This window comes from Schistocerca nitens, chromosome 3, assembly GCF_023898315.1.
Source record: "Schistocerca nitens isolate TAMUIC-IGC-003100 chromosome 3, iqSchNite1.1, whole genome shotgun sequence".
In the NCBI taxonomy this organism is placed as follows: domain Eukaryota; kingdom Metazoa; phylum Arthropoda; class Insecta; order Orthoptera; family Acrididae; genus Schistocerca; species Schistocerca nitens.
Window position 1 is genome coordinate 742,517,040 of NC_064616.1, and position 17,277 is coordinate 742,534,316.

The 17,277-nt window shown below is 39.6% G+C and overlaps 1 protein-coding gene across 1 annotated transcript in view; it reads right to left on the minus strand.

Annotated features, from left to right (window-relative positions):
- LOC126248719 (E3 ubiquitin-protein ligase HUWE1-like) overlaps positions 1-17,277 on the minus strand; it is a 454,581-nt gene that overhangs the window by 139,175 nt on the left and 298,129 nt on the right. Inside the window, exons 36-37 of the mRNA XM_049950025.1 lie at positions 15,196-15,280; positions 7,668-7,913 (exon numbers count right to left, since the gene is read on the minus strand). Coding sequence (XP_049805982.1) covers positions 7,668-7,913; positions 15,196-15,280 — 331 coding nt within the window. The remainder of the gene's footprint in view (positions 1-7,667; positions 7,914-15,195; positions 15,281-17,277) is intronic.

The following is a 17,277-nucleotide window of genomic DNA, read 5'->3' on the forward strand; positions in this document are numbered from 1 at the left end:
TCTGTGTCCTCGGTGGCTCAGATGGATAGAGCATCTGCCATGTAAGCAGGAGATCCCGGGTTCGAGTCCCGGTCGGGGCACACATTTTCAGCTGTTCACATCGAGGTATATCAACAACACCTGTTGGCAGCTGAGGGTTTCAGTTAGTCATCATTTAATTACACTTTCTTCTGCAAGACATTATTCTGGTGGAGACACTGGGCAGTGGATCTTGTGATAGGACACATTACTGACGACACAGTGGCTCCCATCAAGCCACGACAGAACCGCCGTTTACATGGTGAGAATCCCGAGATCGAGCCATATTCAACAGATCGCAATCTATTGAAGACAGAAGAAGAGGAGGATGTTACAATGACAGCAACTGTGTGCCACCACGTGAGATATCCTTCCGGGTTCTCTGGTGTCGATGGCCAAGATCCAAACAAGTGGCTGAAGATATATGAGGGTATAGCCAAATTTAACAAATGGGATGACACCGTGTGTTTGGCTACCATATTTTTTTACTTGGAGGGCACTGCCAAGCAATGGTATGAGAGCAACGAGGAGCAGTTCACAAGCTGGGAAGTATTCCAGGTGGAACTGTGCAAGTATTTCGGTGACACACAACGACAGAAGTGCAAGGCTGAATATAAACTGCAGGGCACAGCGTCCAGGAGAAACTAAAGCATCCTACATTCAAGACGTCTTGGAGCTGTGTAAAATAGTGGATCCTAGAATGAAGGAGGAAGATAAGGTTGCACATCTCATGGAGGGTGTTGCCAAGGGCATGTATCAACCCCTCCTACTCTGGAAGGGGGTTTCGGCAGCAGACTAGTACATAAAATGCTGTCAGCATATAGAGAAGACGCATCAAAAAGAGAATTACACACAAAAAGTTTGAACTGCTTCCAAATGTCATATTGATGTCTATGATCAAGGAAGCAACTGATCTCACAAGTGTTCTTCATCAGATAGTGAAAGAGGAAGTTCAGAACGCACTTTGATTGCACGGGGAGCAAAAAACCGAGATGCTTCAAGAGAGCATAAGGAAGGAAGTAGAACATATATTGAACCCAATCTCTCGTCCTTCATTTCCCTTTAAATGGGTGAAAAAGTCAAGACCCAGGTGGAGTTACATTCCTACAACGCCGCATGAGGAACCTGATTGGGCACCAAGGAAGACTGACGTCTGGAGGTCTCAGGATAACCAGCCAGTATGCTTCCACTGTGGACGACCGGGATATGTGCTGTGCTATTGTTGAGAAAGGCGGCAGATTATTTGACGACACCCACGCCAGAAGACAGAAGACCGACCTTAGCTGACGCCAACTCTGGTACGACGAAGATGAACAAGAAGACGTGCATGCAGGACGACGTAGGTCAAGGTCCCCGCAAGCTAGCCACTGGAGAGGACGCTCCCCAACATGCCAATCAAGGTCTCCATCACCATTTAGAAGCTCCAGCTGATCACTTAGCCGCTGCAGTCTGGAAAACTAAAGAGTGTGACCTTCCTTGGAGGCGAGGCCGCCAAAGAGCAAAATCCTCTACCGTCGATCACTACAAAAATGATAGGAAACTACATCGATATCCTCATGAATGGCTGACCAGCCCAAGCTCTTGTGGACTCTGGAGCATCACATTCAGTCATTTCGGAGAAGTACTGTCGCCATTTGCAGAAAACCATATTCGTCGACAACAAAACATCTCTGCTGAAGGTGGCTAATGGGAAATATGTAAAACCTTCAGGAAGATGTACCATTCGTGTGGGTGTAAGTGGCCATACCTAGCCCTTATATTTCATCATCTTACAAGAGTGTAGTCATGATGTCATTCTTGAATGGGACTTGGCTTCTCAGGCAATTGTAGATTGTGGTCTCTCAAAGATTATGCTAGACGAGATGAGATATTGTTGACAGGAAAATGCGCATCCTTGTGGAGACTGTGTGCTGGATGAAGTGATCATTCCTGCAGTCAGTGCTAGAAAGGTAACTGATATGTGTCATGCCATGGAGCAACCCATGGATCTTTTAGTGGAATGCAAGAAAAGCATACCACTGAAGAATAACTTTGTCATCCCTGGCTCTTTAGTCTCATTTAAGAACAGATCTGGTGAATTGTGGATAGTTAACCGTTGCCGAGAACTGCAGATCCTTCCAAGATGCGTGTGCATAGCAAATACTGAGGCATTAATTGCCGAACAGCTGAGCGTCATAGAAACCTCCCATGCTGAGTCTGTGGGTGAAATTGGCACTACCACTACGAGACAAGATCTTCTAGCTCAACTACCACCATATCTCACTAAGGAACAACAGAAGCAGCTACAATGCCATTCTTCAAGAGTTCTCTGAATGCTTCAGTCCACAGGTGAAGAGCAAATCAGACAAATCGATGGTGAAGCACCAGATTAGCACTGGAGACCATCAACCAATAAGCTAGAGAGCATACCGTGTGTCAGCAACGGAACGTCGAATAATCTGCGATGAGGTAGAGAAAATGATGAAGAATGACATCATTCAGCCTTAGCAGAGCCAATGGTCATCACCAGTGGTTCTTGTCAGGAAGAAGAATGGCAGTTGGCGCTATTGTGTTGATTACAGGAAGCTTAATAAGATAGCTAAAAAGGACATTTACCCCCTTCCATGAATTGACAATACACTAGATTCTCTGAAAGGGGCTAAATTTTTCTCAACCATGCACATGTATTTGGGATACAGGCAAATCGAAGTAGATGAGGCTGACCGTGAGAAAACTGCATTCATCGGCCCTGAGGGCCTGTATGAGTTTAAGGTAATGCCGTTTGGTTTGTGTAATGCACCAGCAACTTTTGAACGGATGGTGGGTAATCGTCTATGTCACCTGAAGTGGACGATGTGTGTATGTTATTTATATGACATTATAGTGTTCTCAGAGACATTTGATGAACACTTAAAAAGATGGAGGGCCGTTCTCAAGTGTCTCCAACAAGGCAGACTGAAACTTAATCCAAGAAAGTCTCTCTTTGGAGCAAAAGAAATCAAAATACTTTGACACCTTGTGTTAAACGAAGGTGTGCGGCCAGACCCAGAAAAAGGTGAGATCTATAACAGAATCTCCTATTCCTAGAAGTATTAGAGATGAGAAGCTTCCTCAGATTATGCTCTTATTACTGTCATTTTGTCAAAGACTTTTGTATCAAGGTCAGGCCTCTTCAAGAGTTGTTAAAAGCCGATGCTAAATTTATCTGGGGTAGTGCTCAACAAGATTCTTTCAATGTGCTGTGAAAAGCTTTGATAACTGACCCTGTACTTTGTACGATGAGACAGCACCTACAGAACTACACACAGATGCCAGTGGGTATGGGATTGGTGCTGTTCTGGTGCAAATTTTGGATGGAAAAGAGAAGGTTATAGCCTATGCTTCTAGGACACTTACAAAAGCCCAAAGAAACTACTCAACTACAGAAAGAGAATGTCTTGATGTGATGTGGGCCATGTGCTAATTTTGACAATGTCTCTCTATGGAAGGCCATTCACAGTTGTTACAGACCATCATTCACTTTGTTGGTTGACAGGTCTTAAGGATCCAACAGGACGACTCGCCAGGTCGGCACTACGTCTTCAAGAGTGTGACATTAGCATAGTGTACAAAAGTAGAAGAAAACACAAGGATGCTGTCTGTCTCTCAAGAAACCCTGTGCAAGACCATCAAGACTATGATGAAGATAGTGACTGTCTCGCTGCACTCCAGGATCTCTCTGCTGAGCAGAAGGATGATGCCAAGGTATCTCAAATTATGCTTGCCTTAAATCAGTCAGAGGATGTGAAAGGACAATTTAAGGTAGTTAATGGATTACTTTGCAAGAAAAACTTTGATCTGTTTGGTAAGACGTGGCTAGCAGTGATTCCTAAACACATGCGCTTAGATGTTCTACAGAAATTCCACGACACAATTGAGGCCGTACATTTAGGATTTATTAAGACATACGATAGGATCTGTAAGAGATTTTTCTGGCCAGGTTTATTTAGGAGTGTCCGTCACTCTGTGTTGCACTGTTGAGAGTGCCAGAGGAGAAAGGCAGTTCCTCAGAAACAACCTGGCTGACTCATACCAATTCCACCAGCCGAAACACCTTTCCAGCGTGTTGGGATTGACCTCCTTGGACAATTTCCAAGATCTGCTAGTGACAATAGATGGATTATTGTTTGCACTGATCATCTGACATGCTATGCCATTACAAAAGTTGTGAAAACAGCCGAAGCATCGGAGGTAGCCAAATTCATCATGGAAGACATTGTATTAAAACATGATGCCCCAAGGTCATTACTTACGCATCGATGGAATGTTTTCAATTGAATCTTGTGACAGAGATAAACCATTGGTGCAACACTACTCATCACATGACGACTGCCTACCATCCGCAAACTAACGGGCTTACTGAATGCCTTAATAAGACCTTGGCTGACATGCTGTCAATGTTCGTCAATGTTGAGCAGAGCAACTGGGATGAGGTGCTACATTTCGTGACATTTGCCTACAACACCACCAAACTAGACACCACAGGATTTACACCATTTTTCCTGGTGCATGGGTGTGAGGCGACTACAACGATGGACACTGTGTTTCTGTTACATCCCGATGACGTGGACAACAACTACATGGGCCAGGTGTTAACCAGAGCTGGGGAAGCTCAGCAGTTAGGTTAACTCCACATGCTGCAGGCTCAAGAAAACAACCGCCAAAGGTATGACACGGGCCACCGCTCTGTTGTCTACCAGCCTGGTGACCTCGTCTGGATCATCACTTCTGTTCGGAAGGTTGGTCTCTCTGAGATGCTCCTCAGGCACTACTCCAAATTTTACAAGGTTGTAAGACAGTTGTCTGATGTTACTTATGAAGTTGAAGATTTTGACCCCGACACAAAACTATGAAAGATCAGAGATATGGTCCACGTCCTTCGAATTAAGCCCTATAAGGATCCTGCAGCCCAGGGTAAATTCGAAGCTCCAGCGACAGGCAACAAGTGGAAATGTGTCTAAGAGTGTAGTGGCGAAAGAAGTTCTACTTGACTGTTGCATGGAGGGTCGTCAGTTCAAAACTCACCTGAACTGTAAAATTTTCATTTCTATATTCACTTCGAGTACATTCTAGAAGTATCCACAAACGTCAAGAAGCACTGTACTGGAATGTTCTGTAGCTGTATATATACTGTGCATGTTCTGGCTGGAGGCAGTTTGCTCTGCATGCTTGTATGTGCCAGTGCTGAATAAACCTTCGTTAAGTGAAGTTAGTGTTCGTCACTCATCTAATTACACCTTCTTTTACATGACAATATTCGTTAAAAGCAGCTTTGTTAACATGGGGTTTTACTGTTGCATGAATTCCATTTGGTTTGCAGCCTATCCCCAAGTTCGGTTATTTAAGTGCTTGAATAACTCAGTTGGCAATGCAGAACATACCAAAGGAAAGACAAAACAAAAACAAAGGAAAGAAGATTAGGTTTAACATCCCGTCAATGATGGGGTCATTAGAGCTGGAGCTAGAGCTCAGTTTCATTACCACAGAAAACTGCCAGTATCCTTAAAGAATTTACGGAAACGAAAACAAAACAAAAACCCTAAATCTGTATCATTGGATGGGGATTTGAACTGTCATCGTCTTTATTTCAGTACAGTATTATACCAATGTGCTCCCTTGCTCAGCAAGATGATCCAAGTTGAAGTCTGAGTAGGACAAATAATTTCATCTTTTAGGTAGATTTTATATGGAGACAATTGCCTACCATGGCTTTATTTTGCTAGTAGATTGCAGATGTAAAGTTAGCAATGTGACTTGTGGCATTACGATGAGCGTACATAATTAATCTAGTTATTTATGTCTATGAAGTACCATTAGGCATATACAAAATGGGTGCTGAAATACAACTTTCAGGACAAACGTAGCAGCGACACACACTGAAAATTTCTATTTTGGCTGGAGCCACAGTCATGGTAAATGTTTTGAATGATGGTGCCACCATATGACTAGAAATTTTTATTTTATTGTTAAACAGTTCAGATTTTGACAGGTCATTTTCAAGTACAAAACAAATGGAACAAACAATAGAAGTATAAATTAAAGAAGCAACCATGAAAAATAGTGTATAAATACCATGATTCTTTACCTTTTTGACATATAAATCAGGCAACGAATCATGGTATTTATACATTTCTTTTTCATGGTTGCCCTGTTTCTTGCTTTTGTGACTCAGTTTTTGAACTTGAAAATGGCCAAAGGTCAAAATCTGGATTGTAAAACAATAAAATAATAATTACTACACTGAAAAGTTCAGAAATTTCTCAGTCATACACAAGAAGCATAAATTTCATTCTCTGAGCTATAGAATACATTATTGTGCCAACAACTGACCCTTATGTTTCAGAAGTGTCTTTTTGTTTCATTACAGTCCTTGACACCAAAACCACACCACTGAAGTCATTCAGGAGTCACTCTGACAACTATAACAACATGTATCTCTCAGCCTGGATGTCTCATCTTCCAGTTTACAAGTTTTTTGCTAACTGAAAAGTGATTCATAAGCAACAATTACATACTTCATAAATAATAATATTAAAGATTTGTAAGCAAATGTTGTGGATGCTAAAATTCGTCAGCTTAGAAATAAATTTTTCCTGATTTCCATTTATCTGATCCTTGTCTTTGAATTCCAAAAGAATGAAAAGGAATTTATAAAATAAATTGATTTAAGAGGTACACATGTAACTACATTATGAATATGTAGAGGATCCTCTCTCCAGAACAGTCAAAAGCGGTAACCCACATTCAATCCATTGGTTTTAGTAAGAGGTATGGAAACTGCAATGGCATAGAGAAAAATTCAATTTCAATGGCTGTAAGACATGGACCTCTGATGTAACTGAAAAACAGTGCTAAACTCTCATGAGGAATCTTTCTTTTTGTGACAGGTGAACAAAATTATTTTGAGAAGTGACATCAAGTAACACCATAAGCTGCTGTTAAAAGCATCCTTTGATAAGCAAAACATACTTTTTCACCTGAATTATCTGCATTAATGACATCTGTACTGCAGGTGCTGAAAAAATGGTCTTTGGCCAATCCGGGTCATTTATTAAAAAAGTGATTTTAACAACAGCTTCTAGTATTTCATACTGTTGTTTCTGAATTTTATCAAAGCTCTGGAGCAAATTTAAAAAATTTTTTTGAAATTTATTTTTATTAGATTTTCATCAAATAATGGCATACTAAAGTTTATACTTTTTGTGTGACCTATCACCATCATATATTTTCAGTGGCTTCCTATAAAACTGTAAATGAATGGAATGCAAGAAATATGCACTGGACACGAGAAAACGACTTCACTAATATATATTTTGAAAGTGATTTTCATATTTTGTATTATTCCTACTTTTATTTCTTTGTGCTTACAAAGTCAGAGTTGGGGAAGGCAACAACTAAAAGTAGCACCAGGCTGCACACAGAAAATAGGAGAAAGGGAAAACAAGTGCTGACAAATTACTAGCAAAACAGGAGTCATCAAAATTAAGTAAACTATCTGGAACCAAGTGCACAAGAGGAAAAAAAAGTACAGACAACATAATTGGAATAACAGTTTTTAGTGTATTAATATGGATGCACATCTATCGAATCAGCAATAAAGAAGAGACTTTCTGTTAAAAACTTTTAAATACCTGCATTCTCATTTCCATTTGGTGCATCCTCATTGCTTCCAGTTGCTAGTGGTACAGTATTTGAATTCCAGGAGGTACGTGGGCCCGTCCTTGACCCACCTGCCTCAGCGTCAGCATATTGAATCATGAGGAGGTCATCACCTTCCCGTTCAAGACCAGGAATGCGGAACAAATCCTCATCTGATTCAAAGAATTCTAGATTATCTTCTTCATAACCTGAACCACCTTCTTCTTCATTTTCATCACCTAAGAATATATAAAATATTTTCTAAATCGCTACATATTTGTCTGGTGTATATGTTACTCAAATGAGTGTTAACTTAGGCTTGCTCAGTCTTGCACTGGAATTCTTCAAGAGCCAAAGAATGCAAAATATCAAAACCAATATTTCTTGATTTTTAAATGTTTAGTTTATCAGTCACACCAGTATCACAAATAACTGCACACAAGTCTACACAAGGAGGTTTATTAGTACCCACCTAACCCGAAACATTAATTTTACCTTTTTATTGTAAAAAAAATTCACTGCTGCAATTCTGTGCCTTGTGGTTTATCTGTATTGAATAATATATTTACTTGTTAACAAGAGCTGTAAGAAGATAGATCAGTCAGCACTCCTACAGACAAGGTTGCAAGTGGTATACAACATGCACTAAATGCAGATTAAGCAATTCATTTTTGAAGGCTTAAAGGCAGGAGCAGTAATACATAGCCATCATGACAACACACACACACACACACACACACACACACACACACACACACACACACACAAACTGGGGGGGGGGGGGGGGTGTAAAAGGATGCTTCCTACTCAGGAATTGCCGATTTGCCACACCCACTGGACACCCTATCAAAATAAAGTACTTCCTGCACTGACTCAGTTGTTTGCTGGACAAAATTCTGTGGCAGCACCACAGCACCAGAGCAATGGATTCTCCAGATGGCCCACATCGTGTGAAATTTGCCTCAGCAGCCCCTTAGCAAAATTAGCTGTGGCTGCACCAGATGACTTGTGCTTACCACACTGAGATATCCCCTGCAGTCTATAATATTCAAATATCATGCGATACAGACCAGACACTTCTGTTACACTTGTCAATAGCATTTTTGTCACAAAGAATGTGGAATGTTTTCTTAGTAAAGTTGTGTGTTTTGTATCAAAATATAAAATCAGGTTCTGCCTATCAAGCTTAGTTTTTTTTTGAAATGCTACTCTCTAATTAGTGAATTCTTCAAAATACTGTACTTTGCTTATTTAGCAGTGACTTCATGTAACTGTTCCACAAATGTAATTGTTGAAAAAATTATTATTTTCTAAAAGGAATTGCCATATATGACCCTCAATTTAGATACCCACTTTGAAGAAATTTAGTTTGTTTAGCAGCAGTCCCAGTTAGTCCTGCTTGGACATACAGAATTTTGCATTACATTTTCACTTTTGTCACAGTAATGTGAGGTCTGACAACTGACTTTACTACTTGTTGCTCTAATAACATGAAGGTATCAGTTTTAATGTTTATTAAAAATAAATAAATAAAATGCTTCTTACTTCTGCAAAAAGAACAAATTCATTTTCTTACATCTATGGTGAGTAAACAATGACATAGTCCGCTTGCAATCAAGTGCTTCTTACTCCAGTTTGGATGTAAGGTTAACTGTCATGGCAAGAAATGAAATCAACAAAATGAAGTACCTGCTTTGTTCATAAATATACTGCTGGGTAGTACTTATAGTCTGTGCCTGTAGTCTTAAAAATAATTTTGGTAGACTAGTTTATTTGCACAGAGAAGTCTGCACTTCAGTGCATCATACATAAAACAGCTAATGACTAGATTGTACAATACAAGCTCTATGAATGCATTACTTAAATTGTACGATCCAATCTAGAGTAAATGTGGAAGTACACTTCACAAGTTCCACGCTAAATTATCATAATAATATCAACTATAACCAATAAGGAAAGATAACTAGCTCATAGTCAAATAGTGACATGAGGTTATAAGGTGTGAAAATATAAATTTCTACAACCAAATTGTTCCCTAAGAACTGCTTGAGAAATAACACGTTCCTCTGAGGGCATCATGAACACACAAGCTGTGCAGTGACATGATGCATGGCATTACAGCAAACAACTGCATTCTATGTGAACTTGCAGCAGCAAATGTCATGGCACCACCTGGATAATATTTTCCTCAGTGTGTGCTATGATATTACACCTTAAGTGTACCACTTAAATTTAAATTAAACCTATGCGCATCGTTTTCACTTATGCCCTGCAGTATAATGATTTGGTAGTGGATACCTACAATGCTGAATCACTTTAACTGATTAATTCATAACTGACATTACTCAAACTTTTGAATTTGGGGGTACTATCTCCTAGTCACCTGTGAGCATTGACAGAAGTATTGTTAATATTAAGAAGGTGACATTTTTTCACTTCTGCTATATTTAATATTTTATACAATAAAATACAGCAGATGTGTAAAAAGCCACTTTCTATTAATAAATTTCTTGCTGTGATATTCACTATAAGATTCTTAATATTGTTCCTTTGCAACGGAGGAGTATTTGTTAACGCTCAAGGCAAGAAGAGTGTAGTGGTAGACAAAAGCCATGAAGTGTGTGTGGCTAACTCATTCAGGAGAGGACTGTATGTGAAACTTTAACACCTGATTTCAAATCATCTTTCAATGCATAATTCTCATTTAACTCAAGAGTTGTATACTAGAATTTAAAAGTTAATTGGGAATATAACTGTGTTAATGGTCATCAAAGTATCTCTCCTGCAGGTGTACTATTCCTGTGCCTCTGTATGAGATGTGTGATATCGACAACAACAATGCCACGGCATAGTTTCATAAGTTGGCACTATGAGACACTGACGACAGCGCACTCTAGCCGGAGTGGGAGAGCTCCATGAGCTCCATCCAGATTCTGCCCATTTGATCAGGAGCAGACAGCCGGGACACTTCGCTTCAGTTTTGCACCTCAGGGAAAAGTTATGTATTACTCTTGTTGCTAAAGTAAAGGTGATTTTAATTCACACAGCAGTACCAAGAGATTTTCACCGTACCTCATTTTGCACGGAAGTGTCTATAGAAGCTAGAGAGATTCATGTTGTAGATTAGCACAGAGTTTTCAGTCTGTCAGAGATTCATTTCTCCTGTATTAATAGACAGGACAATGATAATGCAAAATCATTCTACCTTCTTGAAATGAACCTCATATGCAGTGATAAAAATTAATTGTGTAATATGCAAAAATTATTAGACAAGAAACTTCCTGACAGATTAAATCTGTGTGCCGGATTGAGAGTTGAACTCGGGACCTTTGCCTTTTGCAGGCAAAGCAAAGGACCCGAGTTCAAGTCTCGGTCCGGGACACAGTTTTAACTTGCTAGGAAGTTTCATTCTGGATTCACTGCCACTTGGGTCTTTGAGATTGCCACCACGTCCTCATTGATGTTATCCTTCCATCTGGTTCGTGGTCTTCCAAGCTTCCTTCTGCCCTCTATGGCTCCAGAGAATGCTACTTTAGGTAGTCATTCCTCCTGCATCTCAATTAGATGTCCAGCCAACATCAGTCTCCTCTTCTTCATACTTTGACTAGTATCAGACTATTGATATAGCTCCTTCAGTTCCTAGTTTTCAAGTATTCTGCACTCCTGTTTTTCTCTCTTGGGCCCAAAAATTTTCCTTAATTTTTGCTTTAAAAAACTAATAATTTTTGTTCATCTGGTTTTCTAAATCCATATAGAGCTACTGTCAGAATTACACTCTGATATAGCCTAAGTTTAAAGTTTCTGGAAACAGCTGTACTGGATAACACATCTCGTACAGTGTGTTAACTGTAAGACGGCAGAGTTCTAAGGGGAGTGCGGGGAGAGGCGGAAGCAAGCATTGGCTGGCGAGGGGAAAGGAGCTGTTGGGAAGGGGGACAAGGCACACCTACCAGTTGCAGTGCTGGCACTACAAATTACGCGTCATGCATACACGAAAGCAGACTAAAAGCTTGAAAGTAAAACTCGTTTTAAATGTGGTTCATAAACGAAACTGAAATCGTCATGTACATTGAAATCTATATATATAAAAATGAATGTATGTATGTTTGTCTACTATGCGCTCACAAACCATTCATCCGATTGCAATGAAACTTTGGTGAGTTGTTCTCCGAACGCCCGAAAAGAGTAATAGACAATGTTTCAACAGTTACGTTACTGTTGCATGCGTAGCCCAATTGATTAGGTAAAGGCTTGTCATGCAGCGGACCCGGGTTTGATTCCTACTGCTCGCAATTTTTTATTTCATTCCCCGTGATGTTAAACTATTAATTATGAAATTTAAATGTACTTAAACAGGTCATATAGTATAACGGAACTGTCAATCTCTATATATACAAATCTCTATATATACAAATGTCTGCCCTCTGTGCGTTTTGAATTTGGAAATGTACTGTAATATGAATGTGTTTCGAAATAATACAGTAACCAGTGGTGTTTCCATACAAAGCAATATGGTAGCAAGGAAAAATGAAATATAAGGTAATTCGGACGAAATAGGGGGCTCCTTCAAAGTGATCGCGAACAAACTATCTGAAATGGAATCTCACCTTTTCTGGCTAGGCATTTGTGGTGATACGCCAGGATGATTCTTGGAAAACTGTTTGAATCTTTCAATGCTATGCATGCTTTGTCCTGTGTATGTAGCAGCTCTCAATGAAGATTTGTAAATGGGGTGAAGCAATTTTTTCTGCTCCCTTTCCCTTTCGCAGCATTCAATCACAAGCAATATAATTTTGCGAGCATCAATACGTAATACTGGTTTCCTTCTAACCGTAGGCCTACCGGTAGGTGTTGTTGGCGACTCCCGAGATGGGCCAGTAACTGCCTCTTCACTCACTTTGATAATGTTTAGCACAACTGCACAATAAAAACACGCAGAACAGTACAGAGCAAAACAATAACGAAGCACACGGCAATGAATACCTTGTACAACACAGTCAGCTACGTAATGTTGGCAGCAGTCGAAACTGCGTGCCTACCGAAGCCTCCCGAAGTTTACCGACTTCTACCGATTCAGGACTCGGGAGAGGTTTGCCATCTAAAAGTTTACACACTGTAGGCTAAAATAAGCTTTACTCGCTGCTGCTATCCTCGCTTTAATTTCAATTTCCATTTTATTCTGTTCATTGATGATGCTTCCCAAGTATTTGTAAGCGTCTAGTCTTCTAAAAGTGAGATCATCAATTGTCAGTGGACTACCATAATTGGGTGCCTTGCTCACGACCACGTACTCTGTTTTCTTCTCATTAATTCCAAATCCTACTTTCCTTGCAATGTTTCTGTAGGAACTTGTCACGAGTTGTAGGTCTTCTTTGTTTCCACTTATTAGGACAACACTGTCCACATAAGCAAAACTATGTATTTTATTCCTACCCATCTTTACTCCAACTGGGTTTACTTTTTGGTGTTCTCTATCTACCGTTTCTAAAACCAGATTGAAAAATATTGGAGATAAAGCACCTCCTTGTCTAAGGCCTGTTCTGACTTCAAACTTCTTTGACACTCCTGTGTTGGTCTTTATTTTGCAATAGGTTTCCTCCAAGCACACGTGTACTAGGCATTCAAATGGTTCAAATGGCTCTGAGCACTATGGGACAAAACATCTGAGGTCATCAGTCCCCTAGAACTTAGAACTACATAAACCTAACTAACCTAAGGACATCATACACATCCATGCTCAAGGCAGGATTCGAACCTGCGACCATAGCAGTCGCACGGTTCCGGACTGAAGCGCCCAGAACCTCTCTGCCACCACAGCTAGCGTACTAGGCATATTAACTTTCCAGAACACAGACTCTTTGAGAACCCTGGTTATTGTGCTCCTGTACATGCTGTCATAAGCTTTTTTGAAGTCAACAAATACCATGTGGATGTCAACATTATGTTCCCATCCTTTCTCAGTAATCTGTCAGAGAGTAAAGAGGTGATCACTAGTTGACCCGTCTCTTCTAAAACCACACTGATAGTCACCTATGATTTCTTCAGCTAGTGGTATCATTCTCTGGAGTAGACACTGTGATGGGATTTTGTAGGTTACATTAAGGAGTGAAATTCCTCTATAATTATTACAATCCAGAGGGTCATTCTTTTTTAAAATGGGGCAGACTATGGCAGTTTTCCAGTCGTAGGGCATTTTCTCATATACCCATACTTTCGTCATCAGTTTCACGATTCTTTTAACCAATTCTGGCCCTCCATTCTTTATTAGTTCATCCCTATCTTTATCATCATCCAAAGCTTTATTATTTTAAAAAACTTTAATTATTGCCTATATTTCTCCTTCACTGGGTGGCTCTACTTTGATGTCTACTGTGTCTGGCACGTCACATAAAAGAGCTTCAATGGGGTCTTCGCAGTTTAGTAAATTAGCGAAGCAGTCTGCCCAATGCTGTTCTACTTCAGTATCACTTGAAAGGATTTTTCCTTGGGTTTCTGTAATAAATGTTTCTCTCTTTTTATATTTTTGTGTTGCTTCCCTTATTTTTTGGTACATTTGTCTTGTCATTTGCTGAATACAATCCTCTTCTGCTTCTTTTATTAGTTCCTTGTAATACTTCCATTTCTCCTGCCTTAGCATAGAAGCTGTTTCCTTTCTTATTCTGGTTTACTTGTTTCTGAGATCATTCTGGATTATTAGACAAAATAATTCCTCCCTTACCCAATCATAAATGGGCATTTTAAGGTATTGGTCTCATTGGTGAAGCAGATTACACATACTTCCTTTTCCTATTATCTACAAGACAATGAGCTACTTATAAATCTGAGGTTCAGCAGAAATGCAGAAGCACAAGCACATGTAAATTTTTCAGAATAATTGACAGCGTAAGGGTGTTTTTATTGTAACATTCTCATTTAGTTACAAGCCTCCTGGATTTTACTCTCTATTCCTATCCTTAGAGAAAATAATATTAACACGGTCCACCTTCTAGCAGATAAGCATGAGCATACAACTGTTTTCCAGCTATAATGCAGACCTCTGGTGAGTTATTAATAATTACATGAATAATAATAAATGACACTGGGAAGTCCTGGATAGAATAAACTTAATCACCTCTCCCCCCCCCCCCGTCCCCCCCCCCAAAAAATACACACAGAAACAAACAAAACAAGGCTATAGTGCCTCAACCAATTGCACTGTACCACACTGTACCCATTGCATGTTGTTTGTGTTTGTAAACATTCTGTAGACTGACACTGCCCAAAAATTCAGCAACATTTTTACTCTTGTTTATGTGCTGTGTGCTCTCAGGTGTGCCTCAGTTATAGTCAGTCAAGTTAGTAATGTTTTATAAAATAATGAAAGGAAGAAATTTAATCATCATTACCAATGGGGAAAAATGTACTTTAACTAGGACACACAATTTCTGGAGATCTATGAAAATAAAGGTACTCTTTATTAGGGGCATGCAGTTTCATTAGGATTTTAAGTTTAACTGACATATAAAGAATGCATTTACATACCTTCTTCATCATCATCCATGTGGTTGACGTCAGTATCTGAAGGTTCGGAATCATCTGAATCGTCACTGTCAAGTTCAGCTGTACCCTGTAAATAATTTTAAACATTAAAAACTGTAGCAATAATATCTCATACAGTTTTGTATCTTGCACTCTTAATGGGCAACCATAGAAAGTGCACTCTCCTATACAAAAGCATACCCAGAATCTGAGCTAGGGGGAGATTCACATTAGCTTTGCAGTGTATAGCACAAGAGTTCAGAGTTTTCATGACAAATGGTTCTGGATGCAACTGCTACTAGTCAGCATACATTAAATGTTCTACCTTTCTTCAAAGTGATACTGAATTGTTACGTCTGTGTGTGGCAGTGCAAGATGTGAGTTATGTTCATAAAAACCATTTTTTCTGTTGAGGGGGATTGCTCCTTCGACTGCTTAAATGAACCCTTGGTGTGCACTACTTCTTTGGAACTTTCAACTGATCTTTGCAGTACAGGGCCCAGGCTGACGAGTGCTTTTTTGGGTTTTGTGAGACATCTTTAGGTAAATTCTGCTACGGCAGCTATTGACAGCATCACACATTACCCTTTTGACAGTCAAACACTTTTCATTCTGCATCTATCTATAGCACTATGCTTTATTTTAAACCTGTTGTGCAGTGCTGTCTGTTTCTTCACAGAAATTTTATACCATGGGAGGTTCCTCCAGTAACAAACTGCTCTACTAGGAACCTATCAATCCAATGTTTGGTCACCTATTCTTTTAAATGTCAACCAAAGTTCCTTCACATGCTGCTGACCGCCGGAAAATGTTTTGACTTCTTTTTTAAGGTATGGCACTACTTCCTGAATCTAATTTACTCAACATGTATACCTTTCTACTTGGTCTATTTGCCTTTGTACTTCAGTAATCTTCGTTAGAACGGCTTCATGGTCACTGATACCCATTTAAAGCATACAAAAATCCACAGAATTCAGGTTTTTTGTTAACAATGGATCTAATATATTTCCAGCATATGAGGGCTTCTGAACAAGTTGTTCCAAGTAGTTTTCAGTTATTTCAGAGGATGTCCTGTTACACTCACCACTTACTAAACTGTAATTTTCCCAATCAATCAATGGATGATTGAAGCCAGAAATGTAAGTACTAATAAGCTCAGGTTAACTCCAAGTTTTCCTTTACATCTGGTGACGAGTCTTGTCAGTAGAAGGACATAGCTAAGTTTCTGCACACACTTGATACTAATACTTGCCCAAATAATCTTACACAGATCTTCAATTTCTCTGTGGAATTGAGTGTCTTCCGCAACAAATACACAATCTCCATCTCAAACTTACTTTCAATATACACTGATTTTTACGTTGATAATGTCCTTACTGTCAATTTATGTGTTTAGTCAGCTTTCTGGATCTAGTATTATATGAGCCCCTAATGTTTTAGAATTGCTTCAAACTCTGACACTTGAAAAGGTTTCAGCAGTACTTTACTAGGATTTAAATTGTTTAAGTGGAAGTGGGGACAGCAGCATTTCTCTGGATATTAAAATAATGCTTTGGTACCTCCTATAGTTACAAGTTATATAAACCCTTGTGTGCTTTGCATACACAGCCAACCATTGGGATAGCAACCTCTGATGCGTAGTACACCCCTGACTCATTTAGTGAGAGACTCTAGCTCTTATTCATATGCTGCAAGCATAAGAAGTCAGCCTGTAACATTCAAAGTCTCCGGTTCAAGCTGCCTGGTTAGCTCAGAACTGAGGACCCTATTCAGTTCAGGGAACAATGCTGCAGATTGTGAGCTTCCTTGAACCTCCATGAGCAAGATCAATCTTCTCAACAGTCTCTGCCATTCACTAGAATAAACCAAATATGACTTCAGAGACAAGACACCAGGCAGTGTTCATTCCAACATGCACCACAATCTGCAGCTTCTTGTATCTTGTTCTCTCAATGACTGCCAGAACAGCCTGTTAAATAAGTTAAATGAGACCTCCAATTACATACATAGAGCACATGGTGATCCTCCCCATCTCTTGCTATCATTTTTAAAAAACAAATATTGGTAGAGCACTTGCCCACAAAA